Source organism: Lepeophtheirus salmonis, chromosome 1 (genome assembly GCF_016086655.4).
Source record: "Lepeophtheirus salmonis chromosome 1, UVic_Lsal_1.4, whole genome shotgun sequence".
Lineage (NCBI taxonomy): Eukaryota > Metazoa > Arthropoda > Copepoda > Siphonostomatoida > Caligidae > Lepeophtheirus > Lepeophtheirus salmonis.
The window spans coordinates 17,423,537-17,446,459 of record NC_052131.2 but is presented as its reverse complement, the minus strand read 5'-3'; the positions used below and the strand labels follow the sequence as shown (position 1 = coordinate 17,446,459).

General features: G+C 32.0%; 2 protein-coding genes across 3 annotated transcripts; one reads left to right on the top strand and one right to left on the bottom strand.

Annotated features, from left to right (window-relative positions):
• Window positions 1-1,505: 1,505 nt before the first annotated feature.
• On the top strand, window positions 1,506-5,455 carry LOC121119254 (zinc metalloproteinase nas-4). Of its 2 annotated transcripts, none has more exons than XM_040713881.2 (5): window positions 1,506-1,767; window positions 3,080-3,375; window positions 3,430-3,713; window positions 3,767-3,894; window positions 4,551-5,455. In XM_040713881.2, exons 1-5 carry the CDS (start codon window positions 1,698-1,700, stop codon window positions 4,694-4,696), a joined length of 924 nt encoding a protein of 307 aa, XP_040569815.1. In that variant the 5' UTR covers window positions 1,506-1,697; the 3' UTR covers window positions 4,697-5,455. The 2 variants fall into 2 exon arrangements, with proteins under 2 accessions (XP_040569815.1, XP_071744683.1); XM_071888582.1 differs by lacking the exon at window positions 1,506-1,767 and adding an exon at window positions 2,135-2,569 and having other exon boundaries at window positions 2,799-3,375.
• Window positions 5,456-12,553: 7,098 nt separating this feature from the next.
• On the bottom strand, window positions 12,554-14,751 carry LOC139905433 (zinc finger MYM-type protein 1-like). The gene is made up of 2 exons (XM_071888578.1): window positions 13,084-14,751; window positions 12,554-13,027 (listed from the first exon to the last, which is right to left on the bottom strand). The coding sequence occupies exons 1-2, from the start codon at window positions 13,870-13,872 to the stop codon at window positions 12,749-12,751; spliced, it is 1,068 nt and encodes a 355-aa protein (XP_071744679.1). The 5' UTR covers window positions 13,873-14,751; the 3' UTR covers window positions 12,554-12,748.
• Window positions 14,752-22,923: the final 8,172 nt, after the last annotated feature.

The window sequence follows — 22,923 nt, the reverse complement described above, 5'->3', positions numbered from 1 at the left end:
CTAACTTCACGTAAGTACAAACCCGTACTTAACTTGGCTTTCACATTCATATATAGATAAGTAATATACCAGGCGTTCGAAAAATCTCTGGCCACCTATGTCACGACGATTTAAAAGGTTTCTAAAGTTCTAATACAAAATTTCCAATTGTACCATATCAACAGAAGCTGGATTTCGTAGCTAACCAAAAAGGAATCTTACATTGTTATGTAAATTATTAATAAAAAAGGGAGGAAAAAGGTTATAGATTGCCACATTGGTCTGCACCAGCCATAGCATTTCTGATATAATTAAGAGGATGAAGGTTAAGCGTTATACAGTGTTAAGGTCAGAAAGCTTGAGGAGGATGGAGAAAACCTAGAAGTGGTAGGCTAATAAAGATGACCTTAGAGGCTGCTGAACATGAATTTGAGATCAATCCCACCATGAGCATGTCAAAGTTTGCCAGGAAGATGAAGGTGAGAAAGTCTATATATAGTCTCTAAAGCTGTCCAATGTGCTGGACAGAGATCTGTGAGATATGTTTAAAGGCCTCTTATAACTCAGAATCTACTTGATGTTCGTGTGGAACGATACAAGATGGCAATAAATGACGTCAAACACAATTATGATTTACAGTGATAACCAGACATTTATTGTGTCATTTTGCCCTAACAAAAAAAAATGACAATACTGTATGCTTTGAAGATACCCCTAGAAGCTGTTTGGAAACTTCCAGCCTCAGTGATTAATCATTGGCATCTTAGCCTCAACAGATGAAAAAATGTCCCCGATTCGGTTTCCTACAGACTTCCGGCAAACAACAACACTACTTTTTAAGATCTTGAAGAGATAAGTGTTAACATAGATCCAAAAGACCTTTAATTAGTTTTGGAAGAAGTTGTGGGTATTCCAACAAGATGGAAAGATTTTGGCCACCCCAGTCCCCTAATCTGAATCCTTTGGAATTCTCAATATGGTAGCATATTGAGTCTGAAGCCTGTAGAGTCCCCCAAAGCAAAATCAACAATGTCAAAGCCTTTGTGGGGCCCCATTGGAGCATAATGTCCAAGACTTATATTCCTAAAGTATGAGCTACCTTTTGACCTTGTCTGGAGTCTATCATTGAAGCTGGTGGAAATCAAATTCATAAATTATAATATTCATAATGTGTAAGTAAAAACGTATTTGTAGGATTTTGCTGTACATTCTACAACTTCATTCTGATCTATTACCCATGGTTGTTTGTAACACAATCAAAGTCGTCTAAATCCTTTCGATCAATCGCTCTAACAACACAGAGTTAACTAACTCTCACGAAAATTAAAATTGTATTTTGTTGTCAAATATCGATTTTTCTCCTTCTTTTCTTATAATTAACTTTTAAGTGAATCCTATTTTATGAACGAAATCCTATTGACGTCACCTTTTACTCATTTCTTTGTAACATGTGCTCCTTTGAGATATGATGTGGGATAGCATACCGAAAAGGCATAATATAGGACCTATGTATAAAAGGTCGCTCTACTTACTTAATCAAATACAGGCATCCTACATTGTCCTATTCAAAGCAAAAACTTAGAGACTTCTCTCAATAAAAAAAGCACTTGTGAGTCTAACACCTGTGCTTACCTATAGTACTTTAAAGTCAGTGTTAGTAGATTGGATCAGCGTATTATACACACCCATAATACATTTCAATTTATTGAAGAAAGAAAATGCGACTTTTTAACGTTTTGAGTCTGGTTTTAGTTATATTTACTTCCCTTGTCATCTCTGATACTTTTGGTAAGACCCCTATTTTATACATCCATTGATATATGTTTTCTTTAAAAGGGGTCTAATATATGTGCAATACCTACAGTGAAATGGTAAAGTAATTGCGGGTCCTATTGACCTCATGATCGAGTCTGACGTGTCTACATACAAACTACTGTTGTTCCGGTCCTAATTTAGGATTGAGTACCACAGTCCTGTCCATTCTAGTCCCACCCTATATTTCGGTCTTTAAAGAAGTTATCCCTTGTGATGTCATTGATGATATTTTTCATTTTTAAATTATTTCGTTATATAATAGAATATATTATATAACTTAGTAAAAATATAATACAAATTGGTGGAGAAAAAATTTACGGTCGATTTAATCTCATTTTAGTGTATTTTTGAGAAAGATGAAGAGTGATTTTTTTAATCATGGAATTGCCCTAAATGAGTGAACAAAGGTCTAAGAGGCGTTGTGCATCCGACTTCTTGATAGCCTAAATATACATCGCTGCCATTTTTGAGGTCAATGTGAGGACTTTCTGTAATATCCATCATGCCATGGCGTTGGCAAAGGGACGTTCAGATCTCCAGGAAGTTGAATTCTGAGCCCAAAACTTAGTTGATTTCTTGTTCACGGACATATGGTCTCCACCACCCCCTACTTCTAACTTCTTGATTACTTTTAGTGGTAACTGCCGAGGGTATCATAAATGCAAACCCACACCGAAATGTAGATGCCCTGAACACAAAATTATCAAAGTCTGTACCTGTTTTAGTCACTGTATTGAAGCTCCCAGTGCTTATAATGGAGGCCAAATGAAAGAAGGTACAGCCTCTGTAATTTGCCCTTATGCAAATATATATTTTTCAAAGCAGTAAATAAGATTTTGAGTTTTGGAAGCAAAAAATGGGCGGAAAAAAGTATTTCTACCCTGTATGTTCTAATTATATTACATTATAAGCAAAATATGAATATTCTTTACAAGATATGTGCAATCTTCTTAATATATATCTCCTATATCTTATCTGCCTGAATAACCCATCGACATTTCTAGGAAAGATTCCCAGGGTTGACGATTCCTAAGACTGGACAGGACTGAATAAATAAGGATCGACACAACACACATATTAACATATGACGACGCGTGCTATGATATATATAAGAAATAGTAACACATTGTAAATCGTAAAATCCACCCATGTAAAATATCCCATGAAAGCACATTTTATAAAAAATATTCGATCAATCTTAACTCTGCACTTAGTAAGCCATTCTTTATTTTCAATCTCTTGCAAACCTCTCTATAACCACATACTACGCATATTTAATAAAAAGACAAGACCATAGGACGAAACCTTGTGAAAGGATTAGCTACCAAATGGCCAAATACCACCCTTCCTTATCAAATCAGTCCTGGATTTACGGCATCTGAGGTAGAGCTAATTTTATCAGCCATGAAGGAAATTCAAAATACCACATCTTGTCTCAAATGGGTTAATCGCACTACTCAAGCTCATTATATAGACATCATAACTGGTGATGAGGGATGTTATTCTACATTTGGGTTCAATGCAGAACGAAAAACACATATACTTCATATCCAGGGTACAGGTTTCACAAGCAGTTGTATGGTGGGTATGGAATAAGCATTGTCCATTCGTCTAATTTATTTTAAAACACTATAGAACAAAGGAATCATTCTTAATCTTATGATGAAAGTCATGGGCTTTGGGATAGAGAGCAACCGACCGGATAGGGACAGTTATGTGACTATTTCCTGGGAGAACATACTAGACAAAGAAAAAATTCGTTTTTTCCGTTATAGAAGTGTCAATGAAGCCCTTGACTCTGTCAAAATATGTGATCCTGCGACAATGAACGCCTTTGATAGTTGTGTTCAAGAATCACAAGTTGATACTCTTGGTTTGGGGTATGACTATGAATCAATTACACATTTTGGATCCCATTAGTAATCATTTACAAGTTGATTTTGAAACTTACTTCATTTTTAGTCTCCATTAGCTATTCCAAAAATCAAAATAAAACAGTAATCCCAAAAATGAGGCAGTCCGAAGACGGTGTTCAAATTGGACAAAGAACAGCTTTATCGAGTCTTGACGTCAAAAAAATAATTTCCACTTATTGTTATAGTACGTAATACGTTTGAGATTCAAGTAAATCTAAACTACTACTTATACAGGTATCTCATTTTCCCAGGAATTGTACTTGAAGAAGATTCTGAGAAATTTTGAGATTAAATTACAAATAATGTTACATTTATATATTTAGATGAAAAAATGAGTGTTTAAGTAATTAAAAATTAATTTATGTTTCCTACGTTAGAACATAAAAATAAATCAAAATTGAAAGAAACGTAATATTTTTAATATTCTGAAAATTAAAATATTTTAATTTTTCTGGGAAATCGAAATACCGTTTTCCCGGGAAAATTTCATATTATATATCTTCCTATATGTAATTTGTTAAACAAAAAGTTATAGTTATTAAACATTCATTTGTTGGTTTGTTATGGGTGTTGAGCATCATTTTTCTCTGGTATAAACCGTTTCAAAAACTGCATCACAAGAAAATCTTCAATATGTAAACTTTTTATTTAATAAATTACATAATAATAATGACAATATAATTTTGCATAGTTGATTTTCTTACTATATCACAACTTTTCCACACTCGCCTTAATCAAATTTCGAAAAAATGTACTATTTGAAACCAATGATCTTTATTCATTTGCCTACTATTAAAGCTATAATACCACTTACACCCTCTTTTAAAATTTGTTTTCCAGGCGCTCCTGCAGAAGTATGTGAGGATAACTCTGGATTTTGCTTCATAATGAAGCTTGGATGTTGGTTTACTGCTGTTCAAAATGTGTGTCGTAAATCCTGTAATGCATGCAACCAAGTTCTAAAAACAGCGTCTAATTCCAAATAGATGAACTTCTAACATAATGTTTTTCTAATTTTATTTTATATATGTATGTTGTGTACAAGTTGATTCGTGTACGAAGTAGGCTTTACTCGACGTTTTATTCTATTTCATCCACAATTCCTCTGTAAATTGAACCACATATACTACAAAGATTTTATGCAATCCCAATTCATCCCTTCTGTTTTAGGAAATTTTATAAAACTAAAAACTTAACTTCAATTGTTTTCAAATGAACACACTTTGAAAAAATTAGAATCCGCAATCCACTGTACAAGTTAAACAAAAATTGTTACAGTGTTGTATTTTATTATTTTTTACCTACAAGATGGCGCCACTATCTGTGGTAATGGCTACAAACAACTTTGAAGTGAATAACACTCCTGTCCCAATTAACAATTTCCATCAATTTGACCTGTTAATATTATCAGCAGGATTTAGGTATGCGATATTGATCCCATTAAAAAGAGGATTTTAATATTATATAAATCAATCTAGTGAAATTTTTAGGACCAAGGTAATTTTTTGTCCCCTCTTCCTCTAAAAATCCTCTTGTCCTTTTAAAAAAATCAACATGTATAATATACTTTTTACTAGACATAGATAAAAAATCTATTAGAAAAGAGGCGGCAGGCATAACAATGAAATAAAAACCGTTACTTTTGCTGTATGTGCATGTTACAACACGTCATTCTATACTAACTTGTATACAACATATATCTTATGTTTTAATTTCAATTAATAAATAAACTTATCATCATATGACACGTGTTGCCTTGATTGTATTTCACAGCTTTCCACACTAAAAATAGGAGGGGAAAAAATCCAAAACCAGTAGGTAGCAGAAAGCTAATTAATTATTTCCAAGTATTGAATAACCATAGAATAACTCTCGGGAATTGTTACAGCTTAACAAGAGCTAATTCTAATTCAAAAAGTCATTGTTCAGAACTGTATCTTAAACCATTTTCATGATAATTGAAGAAGAAGTCATATTTTTTTATTTTTAAATTGGCAATTTTGAAAACGGATTTTGACCAAGTGAACCCAACATTTCATGAAAATAAGAAATTCCTTATTTTACATGTAAAGAAAGATCTCTGTTTCTCTTTGTTTTTGGTCTCTTGTGTATATCATACATAATTCATGTGCATTTTCAGTATATTTTCATTTTTCTTTACTTAATATTTGCAGCTATATTCATAATCGCAAGTTCAAAAATGGTACGTTTACATTTTGAGCGTATTTCTTACTTGTATCCTATATATACTTTTATTTTATTTTATACAATATGTCAGAAATATAACTATGTACAAATTTTGGGAGTCGTAAATTCATTTATTTTTAAAATTATCATTTCGATAAGAGGGATGTTTTATCAAATTTTTTCTTTTTTGAGGAACAAATAAAAAGTCTCTTCTGTAAATTTTTTTTCAGGCATACCTTTTTTATGTGAATACTTAATTGTGAAATACTAGTCAGAAAATATTTGTACCAATTTCGAGACTTATAGATCTATTGTTATTAATAAAATTGTCATTTCAATAGAAGGAGGTGTTCGGAAAAAATGTTAAACCTTTTATTTGTTGGCTCTACCCAATTGTTTACCATTTTTTTTATATTAATGAAACACAGATTTTTTTCGCTATAAATCTTGGTATTTTAGTCTCTCAAAATGTCCGACATCAGGAATGCTGACGTTTTGTGAAAACGTTTTATTAGATCATCGAGTATATCTATCAAAAAAGGATAATAATTGTAGTTTTTTTGTTTTTTTTTGAAATTTTTGCATATTCCTACACAAAAGAAGTGATGAACCATCACATTTTTATATAGCACTTGTACATACCATAGGAAAATGCTGACTTAACTATATATATTTTTTCTTGCATGGAGTTTTTTTTTAATTTTAAATATGTACCTTCAAACTTACATTTAAAAAAAGGAAGTATATAGGACGAAAAGGAAAAAAAAAAAACCAAAAAAACTACTCATAGAGTTGACATAACTACTCAATACTTGTATGTTCTTTCCTGAAGAATGAAAAAATAATAATAACAGCTATTAAAACGGCATATACGAAGGTTGCAAGTGGATAAAAAAAAGTTGTCTATAAGTTGTAAAAATAAACAAGCAAATTACCATGATAATTAGAAGAAGGTTGGGAAGAAGAGCAGCTTAACTACTATTACTTTTCGTTAGACTAGCTACAACGAAGAAAATATTTAAGAACCCCACTCCGTATCTAGAGAGGACATGGACGGGAAAGACTTATTTTTATGATTGCCTTAGCATCGTCACCGGCCTCAAACAATTCTGCAATTACTTTACATTTGTCCTCTTGCCACTTCATGGTAAAACTGAACATATTATTTATAAAAACAAAATTTGTTGTCTATGGACAGTACTTTCAGATGAAGTTAGAGATTAGCAAGATAAACAGACTAGACGTTGAAAAACCGCAATTAAAAATATGTCCTAATACTTATGCTCACCTGTGTAGTATTGCAGTTGGTATTGAACGAAAGAAAACAAAGTACATCGAGAGAAAGACTACAGACTTCAATCACTGGTTAGGGAGTCAGATTGTGCAATATTAAAGTACAGTGGTTGTTTTTGAACTTCTCCTGGTTCAAGAAAATAAGAACGAGCCAGGATTTATAGTCAAAGACTGATAAAAAGTATTTTAAGGAGAATACGGGATATTAGATCCACGAAAGACTTACCATGGGTGGGTCCAACAGAGCTATTCACAGCTTTACAAAGGGAGCCTTACTGGAAGACATTATCCTTGTCATGGAATTTATTTTCTAGCCATTTTTTTAAACAACTACCGCCATCTCTTAGTCAGGCCAGGTACTCATTGGACTACTACAAACTTTAATGAGGCCATTAATATAGAGCGATTAATTTTTTAATTCATTTTGAAAATACCTAAAATAAGTCAAAATGAAAGTCAACAAAAACTCGATACAAGTACAGTTTCTTTAGTATTGTCTCTCTGTATCTAGGAGCCTATAAAATTACAGGAATGTATCCATTGAAGAAAATAGTTGTATATCTAATCTAGAAACATATTTATATATGAGATATAAAATATCTTTTTTCTGAAATATTTGGTAAGAAAAGTTTTTTTTTTTTTCATATATTTTTCTTAGAAATATATATATATAGACATAAAAAATAGGAAAATATTGAAAATAAATAAAGTATTTTTGAGTTTTTTTTTCTTTTCAAATAGTTGTGTAAAATTACAGAGAAACATTCTGAACTAGATATCAAAAATATTCATAGATTTTGAAGTGTATTTTTATATCAATAAAAACGGTAAAATCCTTCTTATAGAGCACTCACATACAGTGTGCGTGAAAAAATCATAGACTTTTTTATAACAAACAAATTTGCAAGATTGAAAAGGTGTACAACACTCAAGCTTTGTCACAGACTTCTTTATCGATTTATCTTTCTGAAAATGATTATTTTTTTTGCTGTAACCAAGGGATCCATCAATAATCTAAAGCCGCCGCAGTAATTCTTGATCAAGGCTTCGGACATTGATGCCCTTTTTTACTAAATTTCGATAAGGTCAGGCTCTATTCTCGACTAAGCTTAAAATAGAATTGTCGTTTGGGGAAGAGTCTAGGGAGGAGATATGACCTGTGACCCATTATGATTGAACCAAGTCAACAATTTCTGGCCTTTTTTTTTACCCTGTTGGCATTGGTTGCTGTTCAAAGCAGTTGCCGATGTGGTCGTAAATAAGAGGCCTTCCCCAAACACATAATTCCGATTTTCTGGCTTCTACCACTGCCAGGGGACCTCTCTAATCTCTAACCTGAAGCCTCCATGCTTTTAATCTTGTAAACAAGACTCATGGAGCATACTCACTTGGGCGTGGAGCAAATAACTCTTTGATTTTTCGCCCACTTCCTGACAACTGTTGGGTTTTAAAAGTTATTTTTTTACTGATTATTAACCGAAATAGTCCATAGTTTTCGTAACACACACTAGTATTTTAAAATATTAGCCCTAAAGTAATCCAGATTGATTTAAAGTTAATTTAAAGATTTTACCTCACACTCTGCAGGTACAACCAAAGTAGTACAATTTGTTGTTTATGAGTTTTTTCAGATTTTTGAGGCATAAATTCTTCCTCCTCGCAAGTTTTTAAAGTAAATATTTAAAGAATGACTTGAATCTTAATTCTATGTATGAATAAATATTTTATACAAAAATAAAGAAAAATCATGCGTAAGGTGAAAATTTCTTATATTATGTATATATATCTTTCGTTTTTCTGCAGTGCTTTAAAGAAGTAGAATATTTATTTTATCATGATAAAGCTTAAGGTATATCTACATACAATAAAGCAATATCTTAGAACAAAAAATAATAAATGAATGGGTTAGTTATAAGAAAAGGGGGATAAAAATAGTCCTAGAAAGCGGAAGCGGCTTTTTTTGATGCACAATTTGAACACAGTTTTTTATTTGCAGTTTAGCTGTGATAACGTTACATTAGATGTAGTCTCGTGAATATAGGATTGGTAGGATTTTATGCTGTATACAGCGTGGTATTATGTTCCTATAACCCAGAAAAAGGGCTCCATTGATGCATTTTATTTTGTACATTCCAAAATATATTTTTAGTATTAATCGTCTGTGATCTTTTTTCGGTGAATTCCGTTTTTATTACTCTAATCAAGGTTAGTAGAGCTTCATCTTTGCATGTGTGGTTCCTTATCCCCTTTGAGGGTTTTATTGATATTTTTCAAATACCATGTATTGTTGTGTCAATCCTTATTTATTTGGTCCAGTCTTAAGAACAATCCTTAGGACTATCAGTACTGGACATGATTTAAAAAAGTAGAAATAAATTTTTTTGATGTCATGGATGAGCAAATTGATAAGTTTTTAGGACTGATATATAGGAATGAACTGGACCGGAAAAAGACTGAACTGGACGGTACTGAAGTCTTGAGCTCTAAATAAATACTAACGCTTCAATAATTGTATCTAATATAACTAATTATGTCCAAATAATGAGTAAAAATGAAACTAAATATGCAAATAAATTCGCAATCTCAATAATTGATTGACTCTTTCTCATTTATAATTAACATTTTTCTCTTTCTAATTTATTTATTTACTAGCAAAGAGTTACTCGGTATTGCATGAGTGAAAATCCAATAGTATTTTTCCTTAATGTTTAGACCCCATCCGTGCGAGCGAGTATTATGAATATGAATTAAAAAAACAACAACTGTAGTTATAAACTTGAAATAACATACCAAAGTATATGCATGAAAAAAATTGTTTAGATGAGAAGTCCATCTATTATTTTTGTCTAAAAATTGGTAAACAAAATTTACGAAGAAAATAAATTTTGTTTACACAAATTATGCAACAAAAGTAGGAAAAAAACACTTATTGCCATCGTAAAGAGAAACCTACCAAGATTTTTTTCGTAACTCCTAAAACAAAAAAGTTATGGAAAATAATATCGTTGAAAAAATAACCGTCTATAACTGTTTCATTTTTGCAAATACTGTAAAAAATTATTTAATAAAATGTTCCAAAAATTTAAAATACTATTTTATAGTTCGGAAGTTTAAGTAAAAAATGCATCGTTTTGTGGTATTTCTTCTTAAAAATGGAAAATTGATGTTAGATTTTGACAAATAGAGACAAAAAAAGAAACAAATATTCAGAAAATTACAAATATTTTAGCTAAACATGAACTTTTTGTGTAAAATTTATATGCAAACAAATTTCCAGACAAATTTCTTTATACTATATTATTCTCCATCCAATATTCCATTCAAAAACATTTTTTTTGCAAATGAAAAAAAATAAAAAATGATAGTGCAGTTTTCATTGATTTCTTGTTTTGTCCATTTGTCTTGACTATATCTGCCGTGTTCTATGGGATAGAAAGAATACATTAAATACAGAGATCCTGTCTGATACATATTGGCCTGCAAGTACTCCAAGCAATCTACTTCTACTGTTCATTCGAGGATTACTATTCAGAGGTTCGTTAGAACCTAGTAAAAGGAGAGTATTCTCATTTGTAGACTCCAACATTATTCAAATTGTCAGGGTTACCATCTTGATTTTTTTATTACATTCCCATAGTACACACGAATTTCATCACTCGCTATTGTCAATAGCTTTGTAAAGTAAGTATATGTTCTGACAATAGTGTGTAGGTTTTTTAACCCTTATTTCTCTATTCCTTACTCCAAAGTAAACTCCGTCCTCCATTCTACATATGTATATACAGAATATACATAGATAAATAACTTTTTATCAATTATAATTAATTAGAATTTTCCCCTCTATCAACTGCAAACATTCATACGAAGCAGTTACAAACTGACCCAGAAAGAGAAATAAAAGAGCAAGGGGGAAGATCCAGAAGAAAAAACAGAGCATAAATACTATTACTATTTTTTTTCTTATTTTTATCAGATTGATTTATAATGACAATAAAAAATGTTTTGCTGAGTTCCGTTACTCTTTGGTAGGGTCCATGAACAGAGAACAATTATATTGCAGAGTTTTTTTCTAGAATTATATCTATAAAGATAACTCCTTACTTGTACAAAAGTGTTTCATTTTTTGAAGTAAATTGTTTGTTTTTATTGCATTATAATTTTTTCTGCTGGTAAAACTTTAACGCAATAGAAAATCTATATGATCAGATGTTCAAAAAATATGAAAGTTGAAGAAATCCCTCGTTTTATAATTACTGCCTTAACACAATTTTTTATTTTCCAAAGTTGTTATTATTATTTTTTTATTCTAGAAGATGGAACAGTAAGTCCGTGTTGAACTCAGAGTATAATTGAGGATTGAAATCGGAGTAATTCCTCCATATACCATTCCTAGATACAGCTATGAAATGAAACCAAAAAAGTTGTCACAATATATTTTTCAGGATATGGATGTGGTGGTGTAAGGGTTTTCTTATTGGAGTCCTCAACCCTTTATAATAATTTGATTAAATTAAAATGAGGTAAATATGTATATGATAACATACATAAATATATTGAATTTTGAGGATTATATTTTTCTAAGTAAATCTTTGTAATATTTTAAGGATTTGATCATATGATTTATTACAGAAAAATATATTTTATTCATTATTATTAAACAAGCTGATGGATTCATTTCTTATACTTGATACATGGAGAAAATATTTACATACAAACATAAAAATTAGAAAGCCTTCAACTAGACAGCAAAATATGTTTATGATTGTAGAAAAATATCGAGTAGATCTTATTTATCAATTTTGAGATAAATAAGATGATTAATCAAAATAAATACCCACATATACACAAAAAACAAATAGTAATTTGATGATTCCAGACTATGTATGTAGGTATATATGAAAGGGAGGTAAACAGTAATAACAGTTCAATAGTGATTTTTAAGCCCTTCATGCAACTGTGTAAGTGTATGGATGCTCATTATCAGTGACTCCAAAGCGTAGGATGAGGAGCAGTGCCGTATGTCAGGAAGATTTTTCGGTCCGCTTTACAAGGGTGAACGGTTGATTTTCAGTGGTGAACGTGGGATATTTAAACAGGGCAAATGCTACAGCATAGATTAAATCTTGCAAGAATATCGTCCAATGGACTGTCTGACCATTATTTTCTTCAGGCAAACATTGGGAAAAATAAAATGAAAAGGAAAAACTCTAGACGGAAAGTCAATGCCGACCTATTCATAAAGGAAGGAGTATAATGGAGTATAAAATGCACGGTGCAAGAATGAGAGAAAATTTTTGAACTATACAATTAAGTCAAACAATTTAAACCTCCTTAAATATTTTTAAAATAATAACGGATGAAGATAATGAACGAGATTATAATATACCATGAAACGGTTACATCGACAGAAAATAAATTATGTTCACAAGTCTTGATGTTCTTAACTCGCATGTATACGTGGTGATGTGTTTGAAAAAAATGAAGAAAAAATGCATGTGTTCTTTATCATGATTAGAAGAAGAAGTTTTTCTTCTCTTTCCTTGACGCAAAGGTGTCAATCAAACTGTCCATGTCTTCATGGACACCTTGTCCACCATCACCCTGTCCATGTTCAAGAGGGTGAGGGAGGAGAGCCTCTCCTGGTCCATGGTGGTCCTCATGTGGTTCTTGAGCCTTCTGAGACAGGAGAATGACCGCTCCGCCTCACAGCTGCTGATAGGCATTGAGGCCAGGATAACGATCACCTTGTATAGCTCCGGCATCAGGCGGAACATTCCCGAGCTTATTAACTCCGCAGCAATTTGTGACGAAACCATGTCTTCTGTGTCAATATCTGCCTAGAGAAACATAAATTTTAAACATATAATGCAAAATGAAACATTATAATATTAACCTTGAATTGCTGGAAGATTGCATGGTCTGACTGGAGCTGCTCGAGTTCAAGTCTGTAGTGCTTGGCGACACGCTCAATGACACAGGTCTCCACTTCACTGTCATTGACGATTGCAATGAGATCCATTGTGATGTTTGTATCGTCGGTGGCAAATCTGCTCTCAAGCTCTAATACAATCTTATTGATTGCAACATTGAAATGTGTTTCACGGAAGTAGGATTCAGTTGTTCCTTTCCACTTTATTCTCATTGGAATCTTCGCCTCCTTGAATTCCAAATCAATTGAGTCCTCCTGGTCAAATAGTGATTTCATCTCAGACGACTTCAACTCAGCAAGTTTCCAGATTGATTCAAAGATTTCCTCATTCTTAAGATCTTCAAGAGTCCTAATTACTAGCTTGACGTGTTTTCGGGCCTTTGTTAGGTCAACCTTTCTGCCTTGAAGTTCATCTGACAAGCTAGATGTGTGTCTGAGGAGTGTCTTCAACAGTTCAATGCCGAAAACAAATTCGTGACTAAAGATGCTGTTGAGCAGAGAAGTTGCTGTTGAACTCGACAATGTATCTTTATCTTTTCTCATTATTATGAGGGTCTTCATGATTCTGACCATCCCTAGAGATACAGCGTGTACAGCATCGTAGCGGATACTCCAGCGGGTAGCAGACTGGTTCTTCAGGGTCATCACCTTGGCATGCTCCTCATCTTTACTTGTTATCTTCACCGACTTGTAGATTGCTGACCTCTTTGGTGACCCTTCAATAAAGTTGTATAAAATTTGTACTGTCCCCATTGTATTTCTCAACAGGGTTATATCTGAGAGAAGATCCTTGACTACAAGATTGAGGACATGGGCGTAGCAGTGGATGTAGACACACAGTGGGGCTGCTTCCTTCCACCTGGCGGCAAGACCCTTCTTGATGCCGGATATGTTGGAGGCACCGTCTGCGGCCAGGGAGACAGTGCGGGCGGGTTAAGGCCGAGATCCTTGACAGCCTCGTGAAGCTTCTCAAACAAATATTTGCCGTCAGTCTGGGTAACTTTTACATACTTGAGGAAGCTCTCTTTCTTGATGCCTTCACTCGTCAGATATCCCAGTGACAGACTGAACTGCTCCGTGTTTGACATATCTGATGTCTCATCAACAATCACAGAGAACCAGTAGTCATCATCGCCGGCACAAGTCTTGACATCTTCAATTATATTTTCCGTCACTTTGGATTCTATAATCTCTATCAGCTCATTTTGGATGTCAGGTGAAGTCCATTTGGCAAAACCTGCCCCAGCTGAACCAAATTTTTGACTTCGGCCTCCAGTTTATCTTTGAGAATATGATTGTCGTGTGAACGCAGGGACAAAAGCTCCAAGAAGTTTCCTCGATTGTTTTCATTAGATTCCGTCAACTTTTCTCTTGTTTCGGAATCGTCCCTAAAAGCCAATCCTTGCATTGCGAGGAACCCAACAGTTTGGAAAAGATACCTCAAATAAGCTCGCCACTTCACGACTTCCTCGGCCGAGAACCGAGGTATTCTTTCTCTTTGATGTGAGGAAATTGATCCACTTTTCCATCGACAGTTTGTGTTTTTTGTTGTTAGAATGAACTTTCAACGAGGAACTGTTTTTCCATGTTTTGAACTCAAATTTCCCAAGGTTGGAAATGGAAAATTTGGAACAGGCAAAACACAATTTATTAATTATCAGAAATGTATCACGGGAAGCGGAAAACGCATTTTATATCCAAAGATTCAATCATTTATATTTATAAAATGACAGGCAATATTTGAAAGAGATATTACGGTAAATTACAGGATTTGAATTCAAATTTCTGCGATGAATTGAGATACCCGAGAGTGTTAACTGTAGTTTAAAACCTCCGTTTTTTCTATCTGACTTAATTTGGCCCCAATATTGTCTTAGAGATATAATTTATTAATTTACTAATTCTATAAATGTGCCGGTGAATTTTGGCTTCTTTAAGTACAATTTGTGGTGCCTCCAAAGGATTAATCAGAATCATTTTTTCATTTAAATGAACTATAATTTGTTGGAAAATGTATTCCATGTTCAATTTTGAGAAAATTATCTAGCTTCCTTTTGGGTGGACGTGCTACAAATATGTAATTTTATTATAATGACTCAGTACTATTATGAGTTGGTCATAAGTTACATATATATAATAGATTTTAATAATTAATTATGACTTAAATCATCTATATTTACATACCTATATGATTGGTGGACGGTTGAGTAAGGTTGTTGTTTTTTTGGTCCGCTGAAGCGGACAAAGCGCAATACTGACGTACGACCCTGATGAGGAGTAAGGGGTTATTCTTACCTCCTCCACTTTTTGAAAAATAATATAAGCTAGAATGGTCAACCGGTAGAGCGCAAAAGCTGCACTTAAAATCAAAATTGAGTTATGAATCTCAATTTGTTCCAAAGTTAGGGTCTATTGTGCATTTTTTACCTTTTGTTTTACATTGACCTTGACCTCTCAAAATTAATTAACCAAAATCCATCACTTACTTTTGCCGTAATCCTGGTGACTAACAAACAAAGACGAAAACATAACCTCCCTTCAACTTAGTTAAAGTTAAAGTTGCGTAATAATTAGAGAAGGGGAAAGTGCGCATTCGGCGTGTAAAAATTTACTCTTATAACTTCTACATCTTTCCTTATAGAGCGTTTTCACGTGATGTCACAACTTTGATGTCCTTCATTTTGGGACCCTAAACAACCAAGTTTTTTAAACAAAGAAAACACTTTTTTCGTTGTAATATAGAAAAATTGTGAACTATTGAGTGTCAAAATAGAGCCGACAAATAAAAGGAATGGAACTTTACTCTCTATCAAAAATTGATCTCTCTTTTGCCTAATTTTAATTTATATCAGACCCTAACATGCATTATAAATATGTTGCTACAGCGTTATTCAATCTTATCAAATTATGGATCGAAAATGACTATTGCAATAAAAAGTAAAATATGTTTTACTATAATCATCCTATTTTTTCTTGTCCCTAATCAATCAAAAACAAAATTGTAAAACTCTAGACATTTTTTTGTAGTTTTCAGTACTTATTACTTTGATTATATACAAGTATCACTGCTTATCATTGTCATCAAGTTGGATTAAATATTAAGTACTGTTTTATTCATAGACATTTGAGGGAATTTTGTAAATGTTTATTGGAAATTTGTATATTTCACGTCGTAAAAATATTAACTTTCAGCTTTTTTTTAATATTGTAATGTAATTTATGACGTCAGTGAAAATTATCTATACAAATTAAGGAAAGGAGCTCATTTTTACACGCCAGATAAACTCATTTTCTTTTTTCTAGTGATTATGGTGTCATCAATAAGTGACTTAATTCATTTAAAATTGACCTTCCTATATCGATTCCGGCATCTGTTATCAGTAATAATACAAAGAGGCATTACCTAAATACGGGGGGACTAAAGAACGATGCCTCCACAAATAAAATATAAGTTTAAACGTAATTTAAATTTCATTTGAGTACAATTGCTAAATTGTAACTGAATTCTAAATTGTTTTGCTTGACAATAGTGTATTTTTAAATATGCCCCCAGACTTGTGGCTACTAAGAAGTATAAAAATAACAAAATTTGAAATAAATTGTCTTGTCTAAATTAAAACAAATTTTGTATGACAAAGTATGGATGGCATCTCATGCTCTTCCATCTGTAAAAAAAGGGTATTCGACACGGCCCAAGACCCCCTGGAAATAGCCTTAACTCGAGAAATTAATTCATGAAATTTTATTCTGATTATTATTGCAGTTTATGTTTAGCATTACAGACATTAAAAAAAAAAGAAGTGATTCTCTCCACAACTTATCCATTTCATAAAATCAAAAAAACTGGAGGAATGAAATTCCTCCGAAGTATAGGCCAGAGTTGTTGTACTTGAGTACAGACTTGGATTCTTGTCATTTTCAAGGACATGAACTTGTTTCCATATAAACTCAGATTTGAATCGGACTCGAAACCATTTGAACTCAAAATTGAAGTCATTTCGCCTTTGAAAAGCGTCGTTTTACATTAGCTCTCATATCCCACTTCAGGTATTTTGGGAGAAATTTACGCTCATCTGGACTGCAACAGTTTTTCATAAATATGTACAAGGTTCAATTTAGCTAATAAAAGGAAATATCAGTTCAAGTTCCAATTGGCGTATATTTAAACCGTGGTTTTGTTAAAAAAATTCCGTCACAATCAAAATTAAATCTTAATAATTAGGTTCACTAGAAAAACAAGACTAATAAACATATCCTTGCTGACTGGATATCCCTGGCATGTAAGCTGGTTTGAATGTATAAGCAGGGATTGATGAGATTTTCCCATGGAATTTTGCAATAAAATTTTTTCCTCCTCTACTTAGTCTTTTTTTTAATGTTCCTTTAATTGGTCAGATGGAGTTGTACTGAGCATGTATAAGTAAATATTGTAATATAACAATTACTCCATCTGACCTAAATATCGTCGCAGCATTAAGTATATTCCTTCTATAGAAATGACCGAGTATCAAACCTACGTACATTGAGTTCAAGAGAATAATTTCTCCCCAGCGGTTTTTTCTCCATTGAGCTACGTCTTTCTCAGATATTCATGCTTTCCTGTTTCAAGTTTGTCTTCATGGATCTGTCCGTGTTTGTTACGCTTCCACTATCGAGAAACGGAACGTTTAGGTATCTCTAAATACTTTACTGCTCTTGTTATACTAATTTTTGCATGAAGAAGTTCCACAGCACGAGTAACTTGTCTAGGATTCATGACATTAAGTACAGCAAAAAAAAAAGAACAACAAAAAGAAAACAAGTATATTGAAAACAAATACATTATTCAAGACATCATCATAACAACTTGTCTCCAACAAATTGCGTCTTTCCAATGCAAGTTTAGTGTACGAAACACTGCTCCATAGCCAAGATAGCCTATCCTACCTCTGAGACACCATTAATGACACAATTTTAATATATTTGTACTTTTTATTTATTAAATCGAAGCTTTAGTACACGAATTTGGATTCGCACTTGACTCAAATAGAGCTCTGACATGGGCACATCTTTCAGTACCATTGATTTACTTATAAATATTTCCAGAATCTACTATCCCTAAAAAAGCCCTCTTCCCCTTCTCAATCATAACTCAATTATGATATTAACGATATACATGCATGCATATAATCTCTTGATTGGAAGGATTTTTTTTGGCAGTGTCGTGTAGCTATATATACGGAGATTTAATTCAATCATTGTGATGTGGATATTGACCCACAGAATGGGGTGAGTAGAGTCGAAGAAAGGAGGATGTGGAATAAAGGAAAGCTGCTTCGACAAAAAAGATATCATAATATATGACAAGTACCGGATATGAGAAGGATATAATATGTAGGTAGACTCATATCTAACCTTGGTCTATTTACATGAATTAAGGTATTATTTTTGTGAAAAGATAAAAACCACGGAATTAAAGAATATGGATGCCAAAGTTTAAGCCTTTTTGAATATGAAAAATATATAAATTGGTAATAAAATAAGTAGAATCAATAAGCATTTCATTTTCATTAGTATAAACTAAATAAATATTCAAGTGTTAGCGGCAACGATGGCTTCCAGGAGGGGGTGGAAACCTTGTATAAAAGATGTGACCATATATACCTTGATATTTTTATTTGCCATTTTATTTCATTTTTATGTTAACATATATATTTTTTATAATATTAAAGTCCTACATAGTATTTTATCCGTATTATAATTATTGAATATTAATATATATTTTTTGACACTTCATGTTTAATAAAAATAAGGTGAACGACCCAAGGAGAAAAAAAAAAAAAAAATATAAACCAAAATATATATACTTGTAAATCCAGAGATCAATAAGTAAACCAGTTCAAGAAGAGATGATTTTGAGACGGTTCTGACTAATGCTTTAAACCAAGTAGTGAAACAAGCACAAAAACAATAAACAAGTGAAAAATGTCTTGGTCAGAATTTACTTATTTTGTCCGCCAGGGGCAGTATTTTGAAATTATTTCTATCGCCAAGAAAATAACAACTCTAGCTATAAACTAGAATATATTCGTATATTAATAAAAAATAGCTAAATTTGAGTCACAAGTGTAGAAAGTAGAATATATTCCATTCCACTAATTCTAGTATTAATAAATAACTATTAACTATAGTTTAGATATTGTAGTGATAAATTATGTGAAATGATTATGTATGAGTCTTCCGAGAATGGTCGACTTTGACAGTTCTGCAACTTGTCCTTCAAGGGAGCGGATAAGGTTTTTGACCATAGCAAGTGTAATTTTAGAGAAGAGCTCTGCTAGTCAACTGATCCCTACAAGTAATTTATGGCTTTGTTACTACTGTCGGATGATACTTACTGGAACATTACTCTCCATGGACTTCATGTTTTGAATTAATTCCATTCTAAAATTCAACAGGAGGTCATTAAGGAGGACGAATTGAGTTTTTTCTTTCTTTGACAATACTTCAAAGTTCAACGCTCCATCTTTAAATTCTTCATGCAATAATTTGTTGGGGTCTTAATAACATAAATAATATTTTGAACAGCACTGAAACTATTCACACTGCAATATCAATGCTGAAACTTTTGCTCCCCTGATTTCATCTCCGTAGGTATACAATTGTAATTTTTAAAGACGGTATTGTCAAACTTGCGAGTGATTTGAGCAAAAGTTATCCCTTAAGGAATATGGATTTGTAATTTTATCTCTTCTGGTGACAATTTTCCTTGCTCGAACCTTCCATGCAAAAAGAGATGCCAAACCCGGACGTTGAAGTATCATGACTAATTTATGAATATGGACTAAATTTCCAGAGGATATGAGAGCCCAAGTCTTAAATTTACCCATCATTTTAAGTAAATAAGACTCTAAGATGACAATCTGATTGATTGTTTATAATGAAGATGAAAGTTCCCTTTATTTAGATCATATTGTTAAGCACACATTGCCCCAAATCATAACTACATATTCTATTGTCTGTTTTGGTAGCCAAGAGTTCTTTTCCAGGTTAAGATTAAAACCTAGAATAGCCTATATGAATGCAACTATACATTAGTTTAAGTTAGCTTGTTTGGGAGCAGAGGACCGTAATAACATATCATCATGATAGATGTTGCCACTTATATAAAGTTTCGATTTAGTAAAATTAACAACTGGTCTCCCAATTTTTTTTCATTTTATGCATTTAACATTAGGAAAGGTTGATTTTATACGAACTAAAAATAATATTTATTTGCTCATTTCATTTTATTAACGGTCAATCTCATTGCCATACTTTTTGAACTATGTTGACCATTATTTTTATCGTCATTTCTAATTTCCTGTTTAAAAAAAAAGGATTTTGCAAATATTATTAATCTTATTCTAATGAATTTATTCATGAATTTATCTTTTAATGAGTGAAAAAGGGGTATTTGATCAAGGTCTTTAGTTATGACATCACTTGGTTTTTTATTGCTAAATTTTTCTTTTCAGATTTATTCAAAGACTTATTTAAATTTCAGAATTTTCTATTGGTAAAATAACATTTTTAAATATCTCATATGAACAGTAAACAAGGCTATCTCCAGTAAATTCTTCAATAGTTATAAGTTTAATGATTTTATCATTGTAGTATTCACTTTCGGTTCACATACAGATAAGATTCAAATGGAAATCATACTTTTCAATTTTATAACTAATATAACCTGCTAAATAGTACAATATATACCCTTCAGGATTGATATATTGTGGAGCCTTACTATCTTTGCAGGGGAAATGATCGGAAGAGATTGAGTTTGACGAAATTTTTTCGTCCCATTCAAAATGAGTAATCGATTGGTCAAAAAAATCGTCTGCTCCCTTTTCATAGGAAAAGCGACATCTCGTGAAAAAATGTGAAAATACTGACTATACTATTTTCTCAGGCTAACGATCGCGTTTTGCTACTCGTTTTAAAACTTTAGTTCTGACAAATAATAGTTGGCAAACATTAATATTGTGTATTACATTTAAGTATTTCCCATCGATGGAGAAGGAGTTGATGATTATAATTACTTGACAGACGTAATCATGGAGCCATGAAGGGAGTTCTTGGCTCTTGTGCTTCCTTGCCTATATTACACTTTGTACTTTGGAGATCAGCCACTCAAACTTCCACTTATCCTTGTACCGTCAGAATGTTACAATGAGCCAATCCGAGGTAATCAGTATTACATCAAAGTTTATCTGAATATCTTCCTCCACCGTCCTAAGGATTGGGGTAATTTTTAAACATTCGTAGAATAAATGAAATGAGATCTCCTTTTCTTCATGACAAGAATAACAATTTCTCTCTTTAGGATCTTTAGGAATAAAGGCTGCTTCTAGTCTGTACATATTTGACGTGTATTAGATAAAAGGTTCTTCAAAATGACGTTTGAATTCGTATGTTCCATGCCATTTCTTAGAATAAGTTTGATTATTTTCCATTTCATTAATTTAAACTAAAAAAATAACTTTGAATCCTCCGAGAAAAGGTACCTCACGGACACTTTTTTATTGTAAAACCTGTAAAATATCGAAAAAAAAAGAAGAAATATTTTTGGTGATTTATACGATTATATCTGTCAAAAGTTGAATTAGATTTTTTACCTCATCTTACTGGAGGAGTACTTTAGTCCTAAAAATTTGCTAGTATATAAAGATAAGAAATATACGTTCAGAGTTCATTAATCCTAAAAAGAAAAAATGCTACTATTTTGGACTACAAATATGCAGTACTTAGAGTTTCACTTGCAACATTTTTAGGACTACAATATCCATAACATAGGGGAAATTAATGCAATGTTGTTGAAATATATATTTCTAATCTAAAATACTTAATTGTATAAAAGTCATAGATCTCGATTCAATCGATAATTTTAAAGGAACAATATGAAAAAATCATTTTATTATAATTTTACTACGAATTTTTTGAAATCCCAACGTGTCTTTTTCAGATAATTGTAGGTTCTTTTCTTGTTTAAATGAATAAAACGGAAAATTTAAAAGTATCCTGTCATACCAAATTTAGAGCTTTTGCCATTACTAGGGGCGTCCGGAGGGAGTAGACTGTAGCCTTCCACAAATTATGAATTTTTCTTTTTACTAGAAAATTTGATGTTAGAAATTTGATTTAATTTTTCAACTTTTGTTTGTTAAAATTTAGTTTTGTCTGAATAGCTATGGATTTTAAAATCTTTCTCCATTTTCATTCAATTGTGAATATTAAAGCTTTTTTTAATAAATTATTTTATCTTTTTTTGTACAATTGGGTATTTTTAAAGTTTTTATCCTATAAAAATACTAATGTTGTGAATAACTAAGGATTTTTGAAATTTTTTGATAATAATCGTAGATTTTTGAAATTTATATACATATATATAAAATAATAATATTTGAAATGTAACTTTGTAGAATTTTTTTAGAAAAACTTTTTTTTTTTGTGAACAGGTGTGAATTTTGGATATTTTCTTTGTAAATAGTCGTAGATTTTTAAACTTTTTTTCGAAATTATTTAGTATTTGAAATAAAAAAAAATTAATATTATTCTGAATAACTGCGGATTATTGACATTTTTTTCGAAAATAATTAATATTAATTAAAATTAATATAGATGGTCTGCAAATTCATTTCCTGTAATGTCAGAATGTCCTTTGCACCATTCTAGATGTATATTTTCCTAACTCATTCCTTTAATGATGGTTTATTTAAATTTTAAAACTTGTTTACAAGTAGTAAGTGGATTAAAGATTGCAGCAGTTGCTGATTCGGAGTCCGATCT